Below are 18,464 nucleotides of genomic sequence, written 5' to 3' on the forward strand. Positions count from 1 at the left end.
TAGATGTTGTTTGGTCCTTCCCAATACCTCCCCCAACACCACCTCTGGTCGCTCGCATGAGTTTTTCCCCCCAAACACCCAGGCCAGACCCCCCCATTTACCCCCCACCCAAAACCACCCTGGTCCTTCATTACCACCCCCAACTAACCCTGGTCCTCCAGTACCCCCCAACAACCTGGTCCTCAGTACACCCAACACCCTGGTCTTCCATTACCCCAACACCCTGGTCCTCCAGTACCCCCAAACACCCTGGTCCTCCAGTACCCCCAACACCCTGGTCCTCCAGTACCCCAACACCCTGGTCCTTCATTACCCCCCAACACCCTGGTCCTCCAGTACCCCCCCAACTCCCTGGTCCTCCATTACTCCCAACACCCTGGTCCTCCATTACCCTCCAATGCCCTGGTCCTCCATTACCCCCAACACCCTGGTCCTCCATTACCCCCAACACCCTGGTCCTCCATTACCCCCCAACACACTGGTCCTCCATTACCCCAACACCCTGTCCTCCATTACCCCCCAACACCCTGGTCCTCCATTACCCCCCAACACCCTGGTCCTCCATTACCCCCAACACCCTGGCCTCCATTACCCCAACACCCTGGTCCTCCATTACCCCCAACACCCTTGTCCTCCAGTACCCCCCAACACCCTGGTCCTCCAGTACACCCAACACCCTGGTCCTCCAGTACACCCCAACACCCTAGTCCTCCAGTACCCCCAACACCCTGGTCCTCCATTACCCCCAACACCATGGTCCTCCATTACTCCCAACACCCTGGTCCTCCAGTACCCCCCAACACCCTGGTCCTCCATTACCCCCAACACCCTTGTCCTCCAGTACCCCCAACACCCTGGTCCTCCAGTACCCCCCAACACCCTGGTCCTCCAGTACCCCCCAACACCCTGGTCCTCCAGTACCCCCAACACCCTGGTCTTCCAGTACCCCCCAACACCCTGGTCCTCCATTACCCCCAACACCCTTGTCCTCCAGTACCCGCCAACACCCTGGTCCTCCATTACCCCCCAACACCCTGGTCTTCCAGTACCCCCAACACCCTGGTCCTCCATTACCCCCCAACCCCCTGGTCCTCCATTACCCCCAACACCCTGGTCCTCCAGTACCCCCCAACTCCGGTCCTCCAGTACCCCCCAACACCCTGGTCTTCCATTACCCCCAACACCCTGGTCTTCCAGTACCCCCCAACTCCGGTCTTCCAGTACCCCCAACACCCTGGTCCTCCAGTACCCCCCAACACCCTGGTCTTCCATTACCCCAACACCCTTGTCCTCCAGTACCCCCCAACACCCTTGTCCTCCAGTACCCTCCAACACCCTGGTGCTCCAGTACCCCCCAACACCCTGGTCTTCCATTACCCTCCAACACCCTGGTGCTCCAGTACCCCCCAACACCCTGGTCTTCCAGTACCCTCCAACACCCTGGTCTTCCAGTACCCTCCAACACCCTGGTCCTCCAGTACCCCCCAACACCCTTGTCCTCCAGTACCCCCAACACCCTGGTCCTCCATTACCCCCAACACCCTGGTCTTCCAGTACCCCCAACTCCGGTCTTCCAGTACCCCCAACACCCTGGTCCTCCAGTACCCCCCAACACCCTGGTCTTCCATTACCCCCAACACCCTTGTCCTCCAGTACCCCCCAACACCCTTGTCCTCCAGTACACCCAACACCCTGGTCTTCCATTACCCCCCAACACCCTGGTCTTCCATTACCCCCCAACACCCTGGTCTTCCAGTACCCCCAACTCCGGTCCTCCAGTACCCCCCAACACCCTGGTCTTCCATTACCCCCAACACCCTTGTCCTCCAGTACCCCCAACACCCTTGTCCTCCAGTACCCCCCAACACCCTTGTCCTCCAGTACCCCCCAACACCCTTGTCCTCCAGTACCCTCCAACACCCTGGTGCTCCAGTACCCCCAACACCCTGGTCTTCCAGTACCCTCAACACCCTGGTGCTCCAGTACCCCCCAACACCCTGGTCTTCCAGTACCCTCCAACACCCTGGTCATCCAGTACCCTCCAACACCTGGTCCTCCAGTACCCCCAACACCTGTCTCCAGTACCCCCAACACCCTTGTCCCCAGTACCCCAACACCCTGGTCCTCCATTACCCCCAACACCCTGGTCCTCCAGTACCCCCAACACCCTTGTCCTCCAGTACCCCCCAACACCCTGGTCTCCATTACCCCCAACAACCCTGGTCCTCCATTACCCCCAACACCCTGGTCCTCCATTACCCCCAACACCATGGTCCTCCATTACTCCCAACACCCTGGTCTTCCATTACCCCCAACACCCTGGTCCTCCAGTACCCCCAACACCCTGGTCCTCCAGTACCCCCCAACAACCTGGTCCTCCAGTACCCCAACACCCTGGTCTTCCATTACCCCCAACACCCTGGTCCTCCAGTACCCCCCAACACCCTGGTCCTCCAGTACCCCCAACACCCTGGTCCTCCAGTACCCCAACACCCTGGTCCTTCATTACCCCCCAACACCCTGGTCCTCCAGTACCCCCCAACACCTGGTCCTTCATTACCCCCAACACCTGGTCCTCAGTACCCCCCCAACACCCTGGTCCTCCAGTACCCCAACACCCTGGTCCTTCATTACCCCCAACACCCTGGTCCTCCAGTACCCCCCCAACACCCTGGTCCTCATACCCCCAAACACCTGGTCCTCAGTACCCCCAAACCCTGTCCTCCATTACCCCAACACCCTGGTCCTCATACCCCAACACCCTGGTCCTCCAGTACCCCCAACACCCTGGTCCTCCATACTCCCAACACCCTGGTCCCCATTACCCCAACACCCTGGTCCTCCATTACCCCCCACACCCTGGTCCTCCATTACCCCCCAACACCCGGTCTCCATTACCCCCAACACCCTGGTCCTCCATTACCCCCCAACACCCTGGTCCTCCATTACCCCCCAACACCCTGGTCCTCCATTACCCCCAAACACACTGGTCATCCATTACCCCCAACACCCTGGTCCTCCATTACCCCCAACACCCTGGTCCTCCATTACCCCCAACACCTGGTCCCATTACCCCCAAACACCTGGTCCTCCATTACCCCCCAACACCTGGTCCTCCATTACCCCCAACACCCTGGTCCTCCATTACCCCCAACACCCTGGTCCTCCAGTACCCCCCAACACCCTGGTCCTCCATTACCCCCCAACACACTGGTCCTCCATTACCCCCAACACCCTGGTCCTCCATTACCCCCAACACCCTGGTCCTCCATTACCCCCCAACACCCTGGTCCTCCATTACCCCCAACACCCTGGTCCTCCATTACCCCCAACACCCTGGTCCTCCATTACCCCCAACACCCTTGTCCTCCAGTACCCCCCAACACCCTGGTCCTCCAGTACACCCAACACCCTGGTCCCCAGTACACCCCAACACCCTAGTCCTCCAGTACCCCCAACACCCTGGTCCTCATTACCCCCAACACCAGGTCCTCCATTACTCCCAACACCCTGGTCCTCCAGACCCCCAACACCCTGGTCCTCCAGTACCCCCAACACCCTGGTCCTCCAGTAACCCCAACACCCTGGTCTCCAGTACCCCCCAACCACCTGGTCCTCATTACCCCCAACACCTGTCCTCCAGTACCCCAACACCTGGTCTTCCAGTACCCCCAACACCCTGGTCTCCATTCCCCCCAACACCTGGTCCTCCATTACCCCCAACACCTGGTCCTCCATTACCCCCAAACCCTGTCCTCCAGTACCCCCAACTCCGGTCCTCCAGTACCCCCCAACACCCTGGTCCTCCATTACCCCCCAACACCCTGGTCCTCCATTACCCCCAACACCCTGGTCCTCCATTACCCCCCAACACCCTGGTCTTCCAGTACCCCCAACACCCTGGTCCTCCATTACCCCCCAACACCCTGGTCTTCCAGTACCCCCAACACCCTGGTCTTCCAGTACCCCCCAACTCCGGTCCTCCAGTACCCCCCAACACCCTGGTCTTCCATTACCCCCAACAGTACATGTTTGTTGTAGTCCTGGACAAACACACCCCCTTCAACTCATTGAAGGCTTGATGATTGCTTGACAAGTTGAATCAGGTGTGCTTGTCCGGGGTTACAATGAAAATGCGTACTGCTAGGGGTACTGGAGGACCGGAGTTGGGCTGTTTGGGGTACTGGAAGACCAGGGTTGGGAAACACTGGACTAGAGGAAGCACAGATAGACTACAGACAGGACATGAGGTGCCATCTGATTGACGTGTCCTAGGGGATAAGTCTGAGACGTAAATCCCCAGTGGAAATGCACAGAAAGTGGACTATCACTGACTTCCCTTAGGGCCCCGTTACAGGTGCGTATCGTCGGAGGCAGGACGTACTATGAGGGCCGTGTGGAGGTTCAGGTGGGGGCACGGTGGGGCACAGTGTGCTCTGCAGGCTGGACCACTAAAGAGGCCATGGTTGTCTGCAGACAGCTAGGCCTGGGATACTCCATGCATGCCATCACTGTGAGTAAACACTGGGATGAAGAAGAAAAGTAAATACCACGGCTTGTTCCTACGAGCCAAAGTATTCTACTCCCTTATCACCATACAGGGATATGTGGTTGTCTTACCTGACAGAGACTCACATCTGAGTTATCTTGTTGAAAGGTAATACCGTCCAAGTAAAGAGAAACCGGCACACTGCTTTTTATAGAAGAGAAACCGGCACACCGCTCTTTATTCAAGCTATGCTTCCAGCAAGAGCAGCGTGCAGGTTTCTCTTTTCTTTAAAAGCACAGAGTAGAAAGTCAATAACTCTCTGAGTTATAACTCTCTGAGTTAAGGTATTCTACTGTACTGCCTTATCATAGCTGTAAGGTGTCTTTTAGTCAGAGGCTTGAGTTATAACTCTCTGAGTTAAGGTATTCTACTGTACTGCCTTATCATAGCTGTAAGGTGTCTTTTAGTCAGAGGCTGAGCAAGCTGCTTTTCAGAGGCAGAATGATGAGATTTCATGAGTCGCTTATAAATTGTTGATCATGCTCAAATTTAAATGTATTTATTTGCCATAAATTAGCATGAATGCTAACCTAATTGACATACTGTATATCACTCCTCACCTCTCCAACATGCTAGCTGATGTGTGGTGAGCATTCTGGCACAAATGAGTTGCATCAGTCAGGTGGGTGCTACACATTGGTGGTGGATGAGTTGGATGAGGAAGAGGTGAGTTTCCCCATTACACAAGAAGAAGAAAAAAGGTTCTATCTAGAACGGGGATGGGCAACTCCAGTCCTTGGGGGGGGGGCAGAGTTTTGTCACAGTTTTTCCCATCCCTAGCAAAACACAGATGATTAAACTAATTACATTCTAAACTGAAGATCATAATTAGTTGATTATTGGAGTCAGGTGTGTTGGATGGGGCAAAAAAGGGGACAAAAGTTGCCCATCCTTGATGTAGAACATAAAAAGGGCTCTTTGGCTGTTGCCACGGGTGAACACATTGATGAATCTATTTCGGTTGCAGATAGAACCCTTTTCACAGAGGGTTCTACGTTCAAGTCAAAGGGTTCTAACTGGAACCCCCCAAAAAATGGTAATTTGAAGGGTTCTTCCATGGGGACACCTAAAGAACCCTTTTGGAATTCTTTTTTTCTAAGTGTGTAATGCGCTTTTGAGATACTGGAAAAGCACTTTGTCAATCATAACCTCTTAATGTCTGGGCTCTGTGTGTTTTTTTTTTATCCTGCCCCCCCCCACCCACCCCGCCCCATCTCTAAGGAAACATGGTACTGGGACAGTAGTAATGTCACAGAGATGGTGATGAGTGGAGTGAAGTGTACAGGGAGCGAGATGTCTCTGAGCCACTGTCAGCATCACAGAACCGTCAGCTGTCAGAAGACTGCTGCTAAGTTCTCTGCTGGCGTCATCTGCTCAGAGAGTGAGTTACACTGTTTATAAATGGTAGTAACAGTGTTATGACGCAATCATAAGCATTAGTAACACAGTAACAGAATCATAAACATGAATAAACCCTATGATTCTAGATAACCAGAATGCTCAACCAGTATGATAAAGTATTGGTTTGTTATTAAACATTGTAATCAACCGACACTAAAACTGAGCTGGGTATGGAAACTACATGTTGATGGTTTTAATATTACTACCCTCTTCTTCTCTCTTCTCCTCCACCTCTCCTCTCCTATCTCCTCTTCATCCCTCGTCTCCTCTCCTCCTCTTCCTCCTCTCCTCCCCCTCCTCCTCTCCTCTTCCTATCTCCTCCACCTCTCCTCTCCTCCTATCTCCTCTTCATCCCTCGTCTCCTCTCCTCCCCCTCCTCCTCTCCTCTCCTCCTATCTCCTCTTCATCCCTCGTCTCCTCTCCTCCTCTTCCTCCTCTCCTCCCCCTCCTCCTCTCCTCTTCCTATCTCCTCCACCTCTCCTCTCCTCCTATCTCCTCTTCATCCCTCGTCTCCTCTCCTCCTCTTCCTCCTCTCCTCCCCCTCCTCCTCTCCTCTTCCTATCTCCTCCTCTCCTCTCTCCTCCCAGCGGCGTCTGACCTGGTCCTGAATGCTCCCCTGGTCCAGCAGTCCGTGTACATTGAGGACCGCCCGCTCCACATGTTGTACTGCGCAGCGGAGGAGAATTGTCTGTCTAAGTCTGCCGCTAGTGCTAACTGGCCCTACGGACACCGCCGCCTGCTGCGGTTCTCCTCTCAGATCCACAACATCGGACGGGCCGACTTCAGGCCCAAGGCTGGACGCCACTCCTGGGTCTGGCACGCCTGTCACGGGTAACTATTGGCAACCTAGTCATCACAGAGCAGTGGTTCCCAAACGTTTTATAGTCCCGTACCCCTTCAACTATTCAACCTCCAGCTGTACCCCCTCTAGCACCAGGGTCAGCTGTACCCCCTCTAGCACCAGGGTCAGCTGTACCCCCTCTAGCACCAGGGTCAGCTGTACCCCCTCTAGCACCAGGGTCAGCTGTACCCCCTCTAGCACCAGGGTCAGCTGTACCCCCTCTAGCACCAGGGTCAGCTGTACCCCCTCTAGCACCAGGGTCAGCGCATTTTCAAATGTTGTTTTTTTGCCATCATTGTTAGCCTGCCACACGCACACTATACGATACATTTATTAAACATAAGAATGAGTGTGAGGTTTTTGTCATAACCCGTCTCGTGGGAAGTGACAAAGAGCTCTTATAGGACGAGGGCACAAATAATAATATAATAATAATCAATAATTTTGCTCTTTATTTATAAAACCTTACATATAAAACCTTAGCTGTTCATCGAAAATGGTGAGTAACTCACCCCAGGTTAATGAGAAGGGTGTGCTTGAAAGGATTCACATAACTCTGCAATGTTTGGGTTGTATTGGAAAGAGTCTCCCAGAAGACCCTCTCTGTAAACCGTTCCCCCTTCCCTGGCCCCCCTTCCCCAACCCCCTCCTCCCTAGCCCCCAGCCCTCCCTCCCCGGTTTCCCCAGCCCCCCTACTCCCTAGCCCCCAGCCCTCCCTCCCCGGTTTCCCCAGCCCCCCTACTCCCTAGCCCCCAGCCCTCCCTCCCCGGTTTCCCCAGCCCCCCTCCTCCCTAGCCCCCAGCCCTCCCTCCCCGGTTTCCCCAGCCCCCCTCCTCCCTAGCCCCCAGCCCTCCCTCCCCGGTTTCCCCAGCCCCCCTACTCCCTAGCCAACCAGCCCTCCCTCCCCGGTTTCCCCAGCCCCCCTACTCCCTAGCCAACCAGCCCTCCCTCCCCGGTTTCCCCAGCCCCCCTACTCCCTAGCCCCCAGCCCTCCCTCCCCGGTTTCCCCAGCCCCCCTCCTCCCTAGCCCCCAGCCCTCCCTCCCCGGTTTCCCCAACCCCCTACTCCCTAGCCAACCAGCCCTCCCTCCCCGGTTTCCCCCGCCCTGCACTATAAATACAGGGTTGTAGCATAACAGTAAGTGGCAGCATTGTATATTAAATCTCTTAAGCAGCATATTTTGGTTCTTATGGCATAAATAATAATAATTAAAACAATAATAATAATCAAGCCAAACTAAATAAGTAACCCATTCACACCTTTACAATTAAATTAGCAGACTGGACCAGTAAGGGTGGGTAATGAAGTTATCAGACTGGACCAGTAAGGGTGGGTAATGAAGTTAGCAGACTGGACCAGTAAGGGTGGGTAATGAAGTTAGCAGACTGGACCAGTAAGGGTGGGTAATGAAGTTAGCAGACTGGACCAGTAAGGGTGGGTAATGAAGTTATCAGACTGGACCAGTAAGGGTGGGTAATGAAGTTAGCAGACTGGACCAGTAAGGGTGGGTAATGAAGTTAGCAGACTTGACCAGTAAGGGTGGGTAATGAAGTTATCAGACTGGACCAGTAAGGGTGGGTAATGAAGGTATCAGACTGGACCAGTAAGGGTGGTTAATGAAGTTATCAGACTGGACCAGTAAGGGTGGGTAATGAAGTTATCAGACTGGACCAGTAAGGGTGGGTAATGAAGTTATCAGACTGGACCAGTAAGGGTGGGTAATGAAGTTAGCAGACTGGACCAGTAAGGGTGGGTAATGAAGTTATCAGACTGGACCAGTAAGGGTGGGTAATGAAGTTAGCAGACTGGACCAGTAAGGGTGGGTAATGAAGTTAGCAGACTGGACCAGTAAGGGTGGGTAAGGAAGTTATAAGACTGGACCAGTAAGGGTGGGTAATGAAGTTAGCAGACTGGACCAGTAAGGGTGGGTAATGAAGTTATCAGACTTGACCAGTAAGGGTGGGTAATGAAGTTATCAGACTGGACCAGTAAGGGTGGGTAATGAAGTTATCAGACTGGACCAGTAAGGGTGGGTAATGAAGTTATCAGACTGGACCAGTAAGGGTGGGTAATGAAGTTAGCAGACTGGACCAGTAAGGGTGGGTAATGAAGTTATCAGACTGGACCAGTAAGGGTGGGTAATGAAGTTAGCAGACTGGACCAGTAAGGGTGGGTAATGAAGTTAGCAGACTGGACCAGTAAGGGTGGGTAATGAAGTTATCAGACTGGACCAGTAAGGGTGGGTAATGAAGGTATCAGACTGGACCAGTAAGGGTGGGTAATGAAGTTATCAGACTGGACCAGTAAGGGTGGGTAATGAAGTTAGCAGACTGGACCAGTAAGGGTGGGTAATGAAGTTATCAGACTGGACCAGTAAGGGTGGGTAATGAAGTTATCAGACTGGACCAGTAAGGGTGGGTAATGTAGTTATCAGACTGGACCAGTAAGGGTGGGTCATGAAGTTATCAGACTGGACCAGTAATGGTGGGTAATGTAGTTATCAGACTGGACCAGTAAGGGTGGGTAATGAAGTTATCAGACTGGACCAGTAAGGGTGGGTAATGAAGTTATCAGACTGGACCAGTAAGGGTGGGTAATGAAGTTATCAGACTGGACCAGTAAGGGTGGGTAATGAAGTTAGCAGGCTGGACCAGTAAGGGTGGGTAATGAAGTTATCAGACTGGACCAGTAAGGGTGGTTAATAAAGTTATCAGACTGGACCAGTAAGGGTGGGTAATGAAGTTATCAGACTGGACCAGTAAGGGTGGGTAATGAAGTTATCAGACTGGACCAGTAAGGGTGGGTAATGAAGTTATCAGACAGGACCAGTAAGGGTGGGTAATGAAGTTATCAGACTGGACCAGTAAGGGTGGGTAATGAAGTTATCAGACTGGACCAGTAAGGGTGGGTAATGAAGTTAGCAGACTGGACCAGTAAGGGTGGGTAATGAAGTTATCAGACTGGACCAGTAAGGGTGGGTAATGAAGTTAGCAGACTGGACCAGTAAGGGTGGGTAATGAAGTTAGCAGACTGGACCAGTAAGGGTGGGTAAGGAAGTTATAAGACTGGACCAGTAAGGGTGGGTAATGAAGTTAGCAGACTGGACCAGTAAGGGTGGGTAATGAAGTTATCAGACTTGACCAGTAAGGGTGGGTAATGAAGTTATCAGACTGGACCAGTAAGGGTGGGTAATGAAGTTATCAGACTGGACCAGTAAGGGTGGGTAATGAAGTTATCAGACTGGACCAGTAAGGGTGGGTAATGAAGTTAGCAGACTGGACCAGTAAGGGTGGGTAATGAAGTTATCAGACTGGACCAGTAAGGGTGGGTAATGAAGTTAGCAGACTGGACCAGTAAGGGTGGGTAATGAAGTTAGCAGACTGGACCAGTAAGGGTGGGTAATGAAGTTATCAGACTGGACCAGTAAGGGTGGGTAATGAAGGTATCAGACTGGACCAGTAAGGGTGGGTAATGAAGTTATCAGACTGGACCAGTAAGGGTGGGTAATGAAGTTAGCAGACTGGACCAGTAAGGGTGGGTAATGAAGTTATCAGACTGGACCAGTAAGGGTGGGTAATGAAGTTATCAGACTGGACCAGTAAGGGTGGGTAATGTAGTTATCAGACTGGACCAGTAAGGGTGGGTAATGTAGTTATCAGACTGGACCAGTAAGGGTGGGTCATGAAGTTATCAGACTGGACCAGTAATGGTGGGTAATGTAGTTATCAGACTGGACCAGTAAGGGTGGGTAATGAAGTTATCAGACTGGACCAGTAAGGGTGGGTAATGAAGTTATCAGACTGGACCAGTAAGGGTGGGTAATGAAGTTATCAGACTGGACCAGTAAGGGTGGGTAATGAAGTTAGCAGGCTGGACCAGTAAGGGTGGGTAATGAAGTTATCAGACTGGACCAGTAAGGGTGGTTAATAAAGTTATCAGACTGGACCAGTAAGGGTGGGTAATGAAGTTATCAGACTGGACCAGTAAGGGTGGGTAATGAAGTTATCAGACTGGACCAGTAAGGGTGGGTAATGAAGTTATCAGACAGGACCAGTAAGGGTGGGTAATGAAGTTAGCAGACTGGACCAGTAAGGGTGGGTAATGAAGTTAGCAGACTGGACCAGTAAGGGTGCGTAATGAAGTTAGCAGACTGGACCAGTAAGGTTAGGTAATGAAGTTATCAGACTGGACCAGGAAGGGTGGGTAATAATAAAATAATGAAAATTAAACCAGATATGACAGATACGACAGGTATGACAGATTTGACAGGTATGACAGGTATGACAGATTTGACAGATATGCCAGATATGCCAGATATGACAGGTATGACAGATATGACAGGTATGACAGATATGACAGTTATGACAGGTATGACAGGTACGACAGATATAACAGGTACGACAGATATAACAGGTATGACAGATATGACTGGTATGATAGTTTTGAATAATTCTTCACTATTGTTGCACTCCCCATGCAGGCACTACCACAGTATGGACATCTTCACCCACTACGACCTGTTGTCATCCAATGGGACCAAGGTGGCTGAGGGACACAAGGCTTCCTTCTGTCTGGAGGACACAGAGTGTCACGAGGGTGAGTCTGGGAGGCAAACCAATCAGAACAGTCTACTGGAAGTCCATTCAATCAGAACAGAGTCTATTGGCGTGCCATCCAATCAAAACAGACTTTACTAGATGGCCAGCCAATCAAATATGGCCTTTATTTGGGTGTTAAGATTAGTGATATCTTATCCAAATCCAAGTGAAACATTTTGTATCTGGTTTTGGAGGATATAGTATTTTTGGTTAAAAGTCTAATTGTTGTAAACTGTGATCTCCAGGTATCTCTAAGAGGTATGAGTGTGCTAACTTCGGAGAGCAGGGCATCACCGTGGGGTGTTGGGACCTGTATCGCCATGACATCGACTGCCAGTGGATCGACATCACCGACATCAAACCAGGAAACTACATCCTACAGGTGGACTACCATTTTTAAGAGGCTGTTAAAAAATCCCGGGGAAGCCCCCGAATCAGACATGTAACTTCCAAAATGTGTAACTGCATGAAGTTTTGAAATATATTTGGCAAACTACAAATTTGAGTTGTCAAACAGTGTGAAATTCTTCTTGTTCTGTCTGCTTTTATTCTTTCCCCGTTGCTTTATCATGAACCCTTTGAAAACCGAGCGCCCTTAGGGGTCGGAACCTCCAGACCAACTGCAGACTATGGAGTGACAGAATTATTTTAACGTCAACTCCATATCATTTACCTCTTTGTGTTTAACGTTCAAATCCTTTCAGATTGTAATCAATCCAAACTTTGAAGTGGCGGAGAGTGACTTCACCAATAACGCCATGAAATGCAACTGCAAGTACGACGGCCACCGGATCTGGCTTCACAACTGCCATATGGGTGAGAAGCTGTACCCCCGAGATTTGTTATTTGAGTTAACTAACAGGTTTTATTTAATGCTCTCCAGTCTGAATAGGGTCCTACGTAGGGAATATGGTGTCATTTTCAGACATACCCCTAGTTTGTTCCAGACTCTTCCACTGCTTTCTGTCTCTGACTATCGGTTGCCCCTACAGGTGATGCCTTCAGTGAGGAGGCAGAGAGGAAGTTTGAGAAATACCCGGGACAGCTCAACAACCAGATCTCATAATCTGCCTAGCAACACACCAATCTCATCAGACCCCCATGTACAAACAAAAAGGGGGGGGGCTGATGCGTCTAACCATGTTCAACAATGGGACAACCAATCACAAAACCCTCCATCACCTATCTACCAACCAGAAACCCAATTCATTATCAAATCCCAAACCAACCAACCAATCACAACCAACATCATTGAATCACAAGCAACATTCCCACAGGGCAGCAGTCAGCAGTGATCTTAGACCAGGATTCAATCTGAACGCATTTTGTCGACTAAGGCACCTTTTCAAAGGCAATGTTTCCCGCAGAGACCGCATTCACGGTAAACGCTCCGTATGTCGGCTTCAAATGACCTTTAAAATGTCAAGCTCGCTCTACCGCTGATCAGATTGAATCCAGGCCTTGACAGAAGGAGCCATGTTATACGGTGAATCATGTGTTGGTGTATGTTACATTTTGTCATACAGTGAATGTGTTGGTGTATGTCAGTGTCAGTGTTATTATACTTGAATACTTAGTGCTCTAAGATTTTTTTTAACAAACTTATTTTAGATTTATTTTTTTGTTCAAATGTGAGTATATTATGCTACATTTTGTCACAGAAGAACAAGTCATATGATATCATAACTAGTCTTAATTCATGTTTGACTGATTGATGTCTGACGTGCAACCTTTTCATTCACGTTTTGTTAAAGTTGTATTTTGTTGTTGTTGTTGTTGTCCAGTCTGTAGTCTTGAAAGGTGATCCAGAGGTGTATTCACTAGGAACCAAACAGAAGCAAACGAAACAGGTGGAAGGACTTACCTACATTTGTCCAATATAAGCTCTTTGGTTTCGTTGCAAAACGTTTTCAGTTGTTTCGCTACGCTGTGCACTAATGAATACACCTCAGGAGAAGACGCTAGTCCTTATTTCTGCTACAAGACATCTTCATAATGACCTGAGGTATCACAGGGAACCATCCAACGTTGTTGCATCACCATGTAGTTGTCATAGTTCACACGTGAAGATCTGTTTAGATAAAATATATTCTAAAATCCTCAAATTCAAATCTGGACCTTGAAGCCAGTTCCACTGCTTTTTTCATTCTTCCCCTTTAATCAGGGACTGATTTAGACCTGGGACTACCAGGTGGGTGCAATTAATCATCAGAAAACCTGTAGTACTCCGGACCCTAGGGTAAACGCAATGTGTAAAGTGTTGGTCCCATGTTTCATGAGCTGAAATAAAAGATCCCATAAATGTTCCATACGTACAAAATGCTTATTTCTCTAAAATGTTGTGCACAAATTTGTTTACATCCCTGTTAGTGAGAATTTCTCCTTTGGCCAAGATAATCCATCTACCTGACAGGTGTGGCATATCAAGAAGCTGATTAAACAGCATGATCATTACACAGGTGCACCTTGTGCTGGTTACAATAAAAGGCCACTCTAAAAGGTGCCGTTTATCACACAACACAATGCCGCAGCTGTTTTAAGTTGTGAGGGAGTGTGCAATTGGCATGCTGACTTCAGGAATGTCCACCAGAGCTGTTATCAGAGAATTCTCTACCATAAGCCGCCTCCAACGTTTTAGAGAATTTATCAGTACGTCTAACCAGTTTCACAACCGTAGACCATGTGTAACCACGCCAGCCCAGAACCTCCACATCTGGCTTCTTCACCTGCAGGATCATCTGAGACCAGCCCACCCGGACAGCTGATGAAACTGTGGGTTTGCACAACCAAAGAATTTCTGCACAAACTGTCAGACACTGTCTCAGGGAAGCTCATCTGCGTGCCCATCATCCTCACCAGGGTCTTGACCTGACTGCAGTTCAGCGTCGTAACTGATTTCAGTGTTCAAATGCTCACCTTCGATGGCCACTATCAAATCAAATCCAATTGTATTTGTCACATACACATGGTTAGCAGATGTTAATGCGAGTGTAGCGAAATGCTTGTGCTTCTAGTTCCGACCGTGCGGTAATATCAAACAAGCAATCTAATCTAACAATTCCACAACTACTACCTTATACACACAAGTGTAAAGGAATGAATACGAATATGTACATAAAAATATTGATGGCCGAACGGCATAGGCAAGATGCAGTAGATGGTAAAGTGTGTTCTTCACAGGTGAATCCTGGTTTCAGCTGTACCGAGCAGATGGCAGACAGCTGTACCGAGCAGATGGCAGACAGCTGTACCGAGCAGATGGCAGACAGCTGTACCGAGCAGATGGCAGACAGCTGTACCGAGCAGATGGCAGACAGCTGTACCGAGCAGATGGCAGACAGCTGTACCGAGCAGATGGCAGACAGCTGTACCGAGCAGATGGCAGACAGCGTGTACCGAGCAGATGGCAGACAGCTGTACCGAGCAGATGGCAGACAGCTGTACCGAGCAGATGGCAGACAGCTGTACCGAGCAGATGGCAGCCAGCGTGTATGGCGTTATGTGGGCGAGCAATGTGCTGATGTATTCCCAGTCATTTCAAATCCCTAGATAAGGGCATAATTTATTTATTTTAATCTTTGAAATTGTTGCATGTTGCGTTTATATTTTATTTTTATTTTATATATGAATATATGTGTAGTTTGGATTTGCTTGTAACACATACAGAACACACCAGAAAGTGAATAATATTTTGTAAATGTATTTATTGCCCAGTGTTTCCAGGTGCTAAGGGATGATTATGCTAGACTGAGATAAGGAATATTCATTAGGTTATTACACATTAAACGGATAAAGAATAATTATTAGGTTATTACACATTAAACAGATAGGGAATATTCATTAGGTTATTACACATTAAACAGATAGGGAATATTCATCAGGTTATTACACATTAAACAGATAAGGAATATTCATTAGGTTATTACACATTAAACAGATAAGGAATATTCATTAGGTTATTACACATTAAACAATAGACTGACTGTATACCTGACCCTTAAAACCACACAGTATTACAACATTAAACAGATGTAGCCTTTCCTATGACTACCCACTAAGAGGATAACCCTATGCTGGAGCCTTTCCTATGACTACCCACTAAGAGGATAACCCTATGCTGGAGCCTTTCCTATGACTACCCACTAAGAGGATAACCCTATGCTGGAGCCTTTCCTATGACTACCCACTAAGAGGATAACCCTATGCTGGAGCCTTTCCTATGACTACCCACTAAGAGGATAACCCTATGCTGGAGCCTTTCCTATGACTACCCATTAAGAGGATAACCCTATGCTGGAGCCTTTCCTATGACTACCCACTAAGAGGATAACCCTATGCTGGAGCCTTTCCTATGACTACCCACTAAGAGGATAACCCTATGCTGGAGCCTTTCCTATGACTACCCATTAAGAGGATAACCCTATGCTGGAGCCTTTCCTATGACTACCCACTAAGAGGATAACCCTATGCTGGAGCCTTTCCTATGACTACCCACTAAGAGGATAACCCTATGCTGGAGCCTTTCCTATGACTACCCACTAAGAGGATAACCCTATGCCTGTAGCCTTTCCTATGACTAACCACTAAGAGGATAACCCTATGCTGGAGCCTTTCCTATGACTAACCACTAAGAGGATAACCCTATGCTGGAGCCTTTCCTATGACTACCCACTAAGAGGATAACCCTATGCTGGAGCCTTTCCTATGACTACCCACTAAGAGGATAACTCTATGCTGGAGCCTTTCCTATGACTACCCACTAAGAGGATAACCCTATGCTGGAGCCTTTCCTATGACTACCCACTAAGAGGATAACCCTATGCTGGAGCCTTTCCTATGACTAACCACTAAGAGGATAACCCTATGCTGGAGCCTTTCCTATGACTACCCACTAAGAGGATGACCCTATGCTGGAGCCTTTCCTATGACTACCCACTAAGAGGATAACCCTATGCTGGAGCCTTTCCTATGACTACCCACTAAGAGGATAACCCTATGCTGGAGCCTTTCCTATGACTAACCACTAAGAGGATAACCCTATGCTGGAGCCTTTCCTATGACTACCCACTAAGAGGATAACCCTATGCTGGAGCCTTTCCTATGACTACCCACTAAGAGGATAACCCTATGCTGGAGCCTTTCCTATGACTACCCACTAAGAGGATAACCCTATGCTGGAGCCTTTCCTATGACTAACCACTAAGAGGATAACCCTATGCTGGAGCCTTTCCTACGACTACCCACTAAGAGGATAACCCTATGCTGGAGCCTTTCCTATGACTACCCACTAAGAGGATAACCCTATGCTGGAGCCTTTCCTATGACTACCCACTAAGAGGATAACCCTATGCTGGAGCCTTTCCTATGACTACCCACTAAGAGGATAACCCTATGCTGGAGCCTTTCCTATGACTACCCACTAAGAGGATAACCCTATGCTGGAGCCTTTCCTATGACTAACCACTAAGAGGATAACCCTATGCTGGAGCCTTTCCTATGACTACCCACTAAGAGGATAACCCTATGCTGGAGCCTTTCCTATGACTACCCACTAAGAGGATAACCCTATGCTGGAGCCTTTCCTATGACTAACCACTAAGAGGATAACCCTATGCTGGAGCCTTTCCTATGACTACCCACTAAGAGGATAACCCTATGCTGGAGCCTTTCCTATGACTACCCACTAAGAGGATAACCCTATGCTGGAGCCTTTCCTATGACTACCCACTAAGAGGATAACCCTATGCTGGAGCCTTTCCTATGACTACCCACTAAGAGGATAACCCTATGCTGGAGCCTTTCCTACGACTACCCACTAAGAGGATAACCCTATGCTGGAGCCTTTCCTATGACTACCCACTAAGAGGATAACCCTATGCTGGAGCCTTTCCTATGACTACCCACTAAGAGGATAACCCTATGCTGGAGCCTTTCCTATGACTACCCACTAAGAGGATAACCCTATGCTGGAGCCTTTCCTATGACTACCCACTAAGAGGATAACCCTATGCTGGAGCCTTTCCTATGACTACCCACTAAGAGGATAACCCTATGCCTGTAGCCTTTCCTATGACTACCCACTAAGAGGATAACCCTATGCTGGAGCCTTTCCTATGACTACCCACTAAGAGGATAACCCTATGCTGGAGCCTTTCCTATGACTACCCACTAAGAGGATAACCCTATGCTGGAGCCTTTCCTATGACTACCCACTAAGAGGATAACCCTATGCTGGAGCCTTTCCTATGACTACCCACTAAGAGGATAACCCTATGCTGGAGCCTTTCCTATGACTACCCACTAAGAGGATAACCCTATGCTGGAGCCTTTCCTATGACTACCCACTAAGAGGATAACCCTATGCTGGAGCCTTTCCTATGACTAACCACTAAGAGGATAACCCTATGCTGGAGCCTTTCCTATGACTACCCACTAAAAGGATAACCCTATGCTGGAGCCTTTCCTATGACTACCCACTAAGAGGATAACCCTATGCTGGAGCCTTTCCTATGACTACCCACTAAGAGGATAACCCTATGCTGGAGCCTTTCCTATGACTACCCACTAAGAGGATAACCCTATGCTGGAGCCTTTCGAACAGGCTGAACTTAAGGTGAGCATAATGTGACGACCCGGGGCAGAATCTCAATGGCATTTTTTTGATTCCTCGTGTCTTCTCTTCCCGCTTCCTTCAAATCCAATGTATTTTTTTGAGGTGGCAAGAGAGAGGATGCGAGGGAATCAAAGAAATGCAATTGAGTTTCTGCCAATATTGACCCAGACGTTTCTCTTATCGGCCACTACCTGGGCGTTGGTGACGAGATGGGGACATCCCGACCGGAGAACGGGTGCCGTCATGGTAGAGCTTTGTTAAAACAGAACACAACTTTATTGTCCATTGATTAGAACGGAAATGTATCTTCTGGCTTTTCTGACACCCCCAGATCCACAGGCACAGGGTCAGCAGCAGCATCCCAGCCTGGTCCCAGATCTGTAGTTTGCTTCTATAGCCTGGTCCCAGATCTGTTGTCTCCTTCTATAGCCTGGTCCCAGATCTGTTGTCTCCTTCTATAGA

The 18,464-nt window shown here is 49.2% G+C and overlaps 1 protein-coding gene across 1 annotated transcript; it reads left to right on the top strand.

Annotated features, from left to right (window-relative positions):
* Positions 1-4,014: 4,014 nt before the first annotated feature.
* Positions 4,015-13,696, top strand: LOC120038940 (lysyl oxidase homolog 3B-like). Its single transcript, XM_038984482.1, has 6 exons — positions 4,015-5,930; positions 6,538-6,781; positions 11,272-11,387; positions 11,635-11,771; positions 12,094-12,205; positions 12,382-13,696. The coding sequence occupies exons 1-6, from the start codon at positions 5,705-5,707 to the stop codon at positions 12,453-12,455; spliced, it is 909 nt and encodes a 302-aa protein (XP_038840410.1). The 5' UTR covers positions 4,015-5,704; the 3' UTR covers positions 12,456-13,696.
* Positions 13,697-18,464: the final 4,768 nt, after the last annotated feature.

This window comes from Salvelinus namaycush, unplaced genomic scaffold, assembly GCF_016432855.1.
Source record: "Salvelinus namaycush isolate Seneca unplaced genomic scaffold, SaNama_1.0 Scaffold244, whole genome shotgun sequence".
Taxonomy (NCBI): Eukaryota; Metazoa; Chordata; class Actinopteri; order Salmoniformes; family Salmonidae; genus Salvelinus; species Salvelinus namaycush.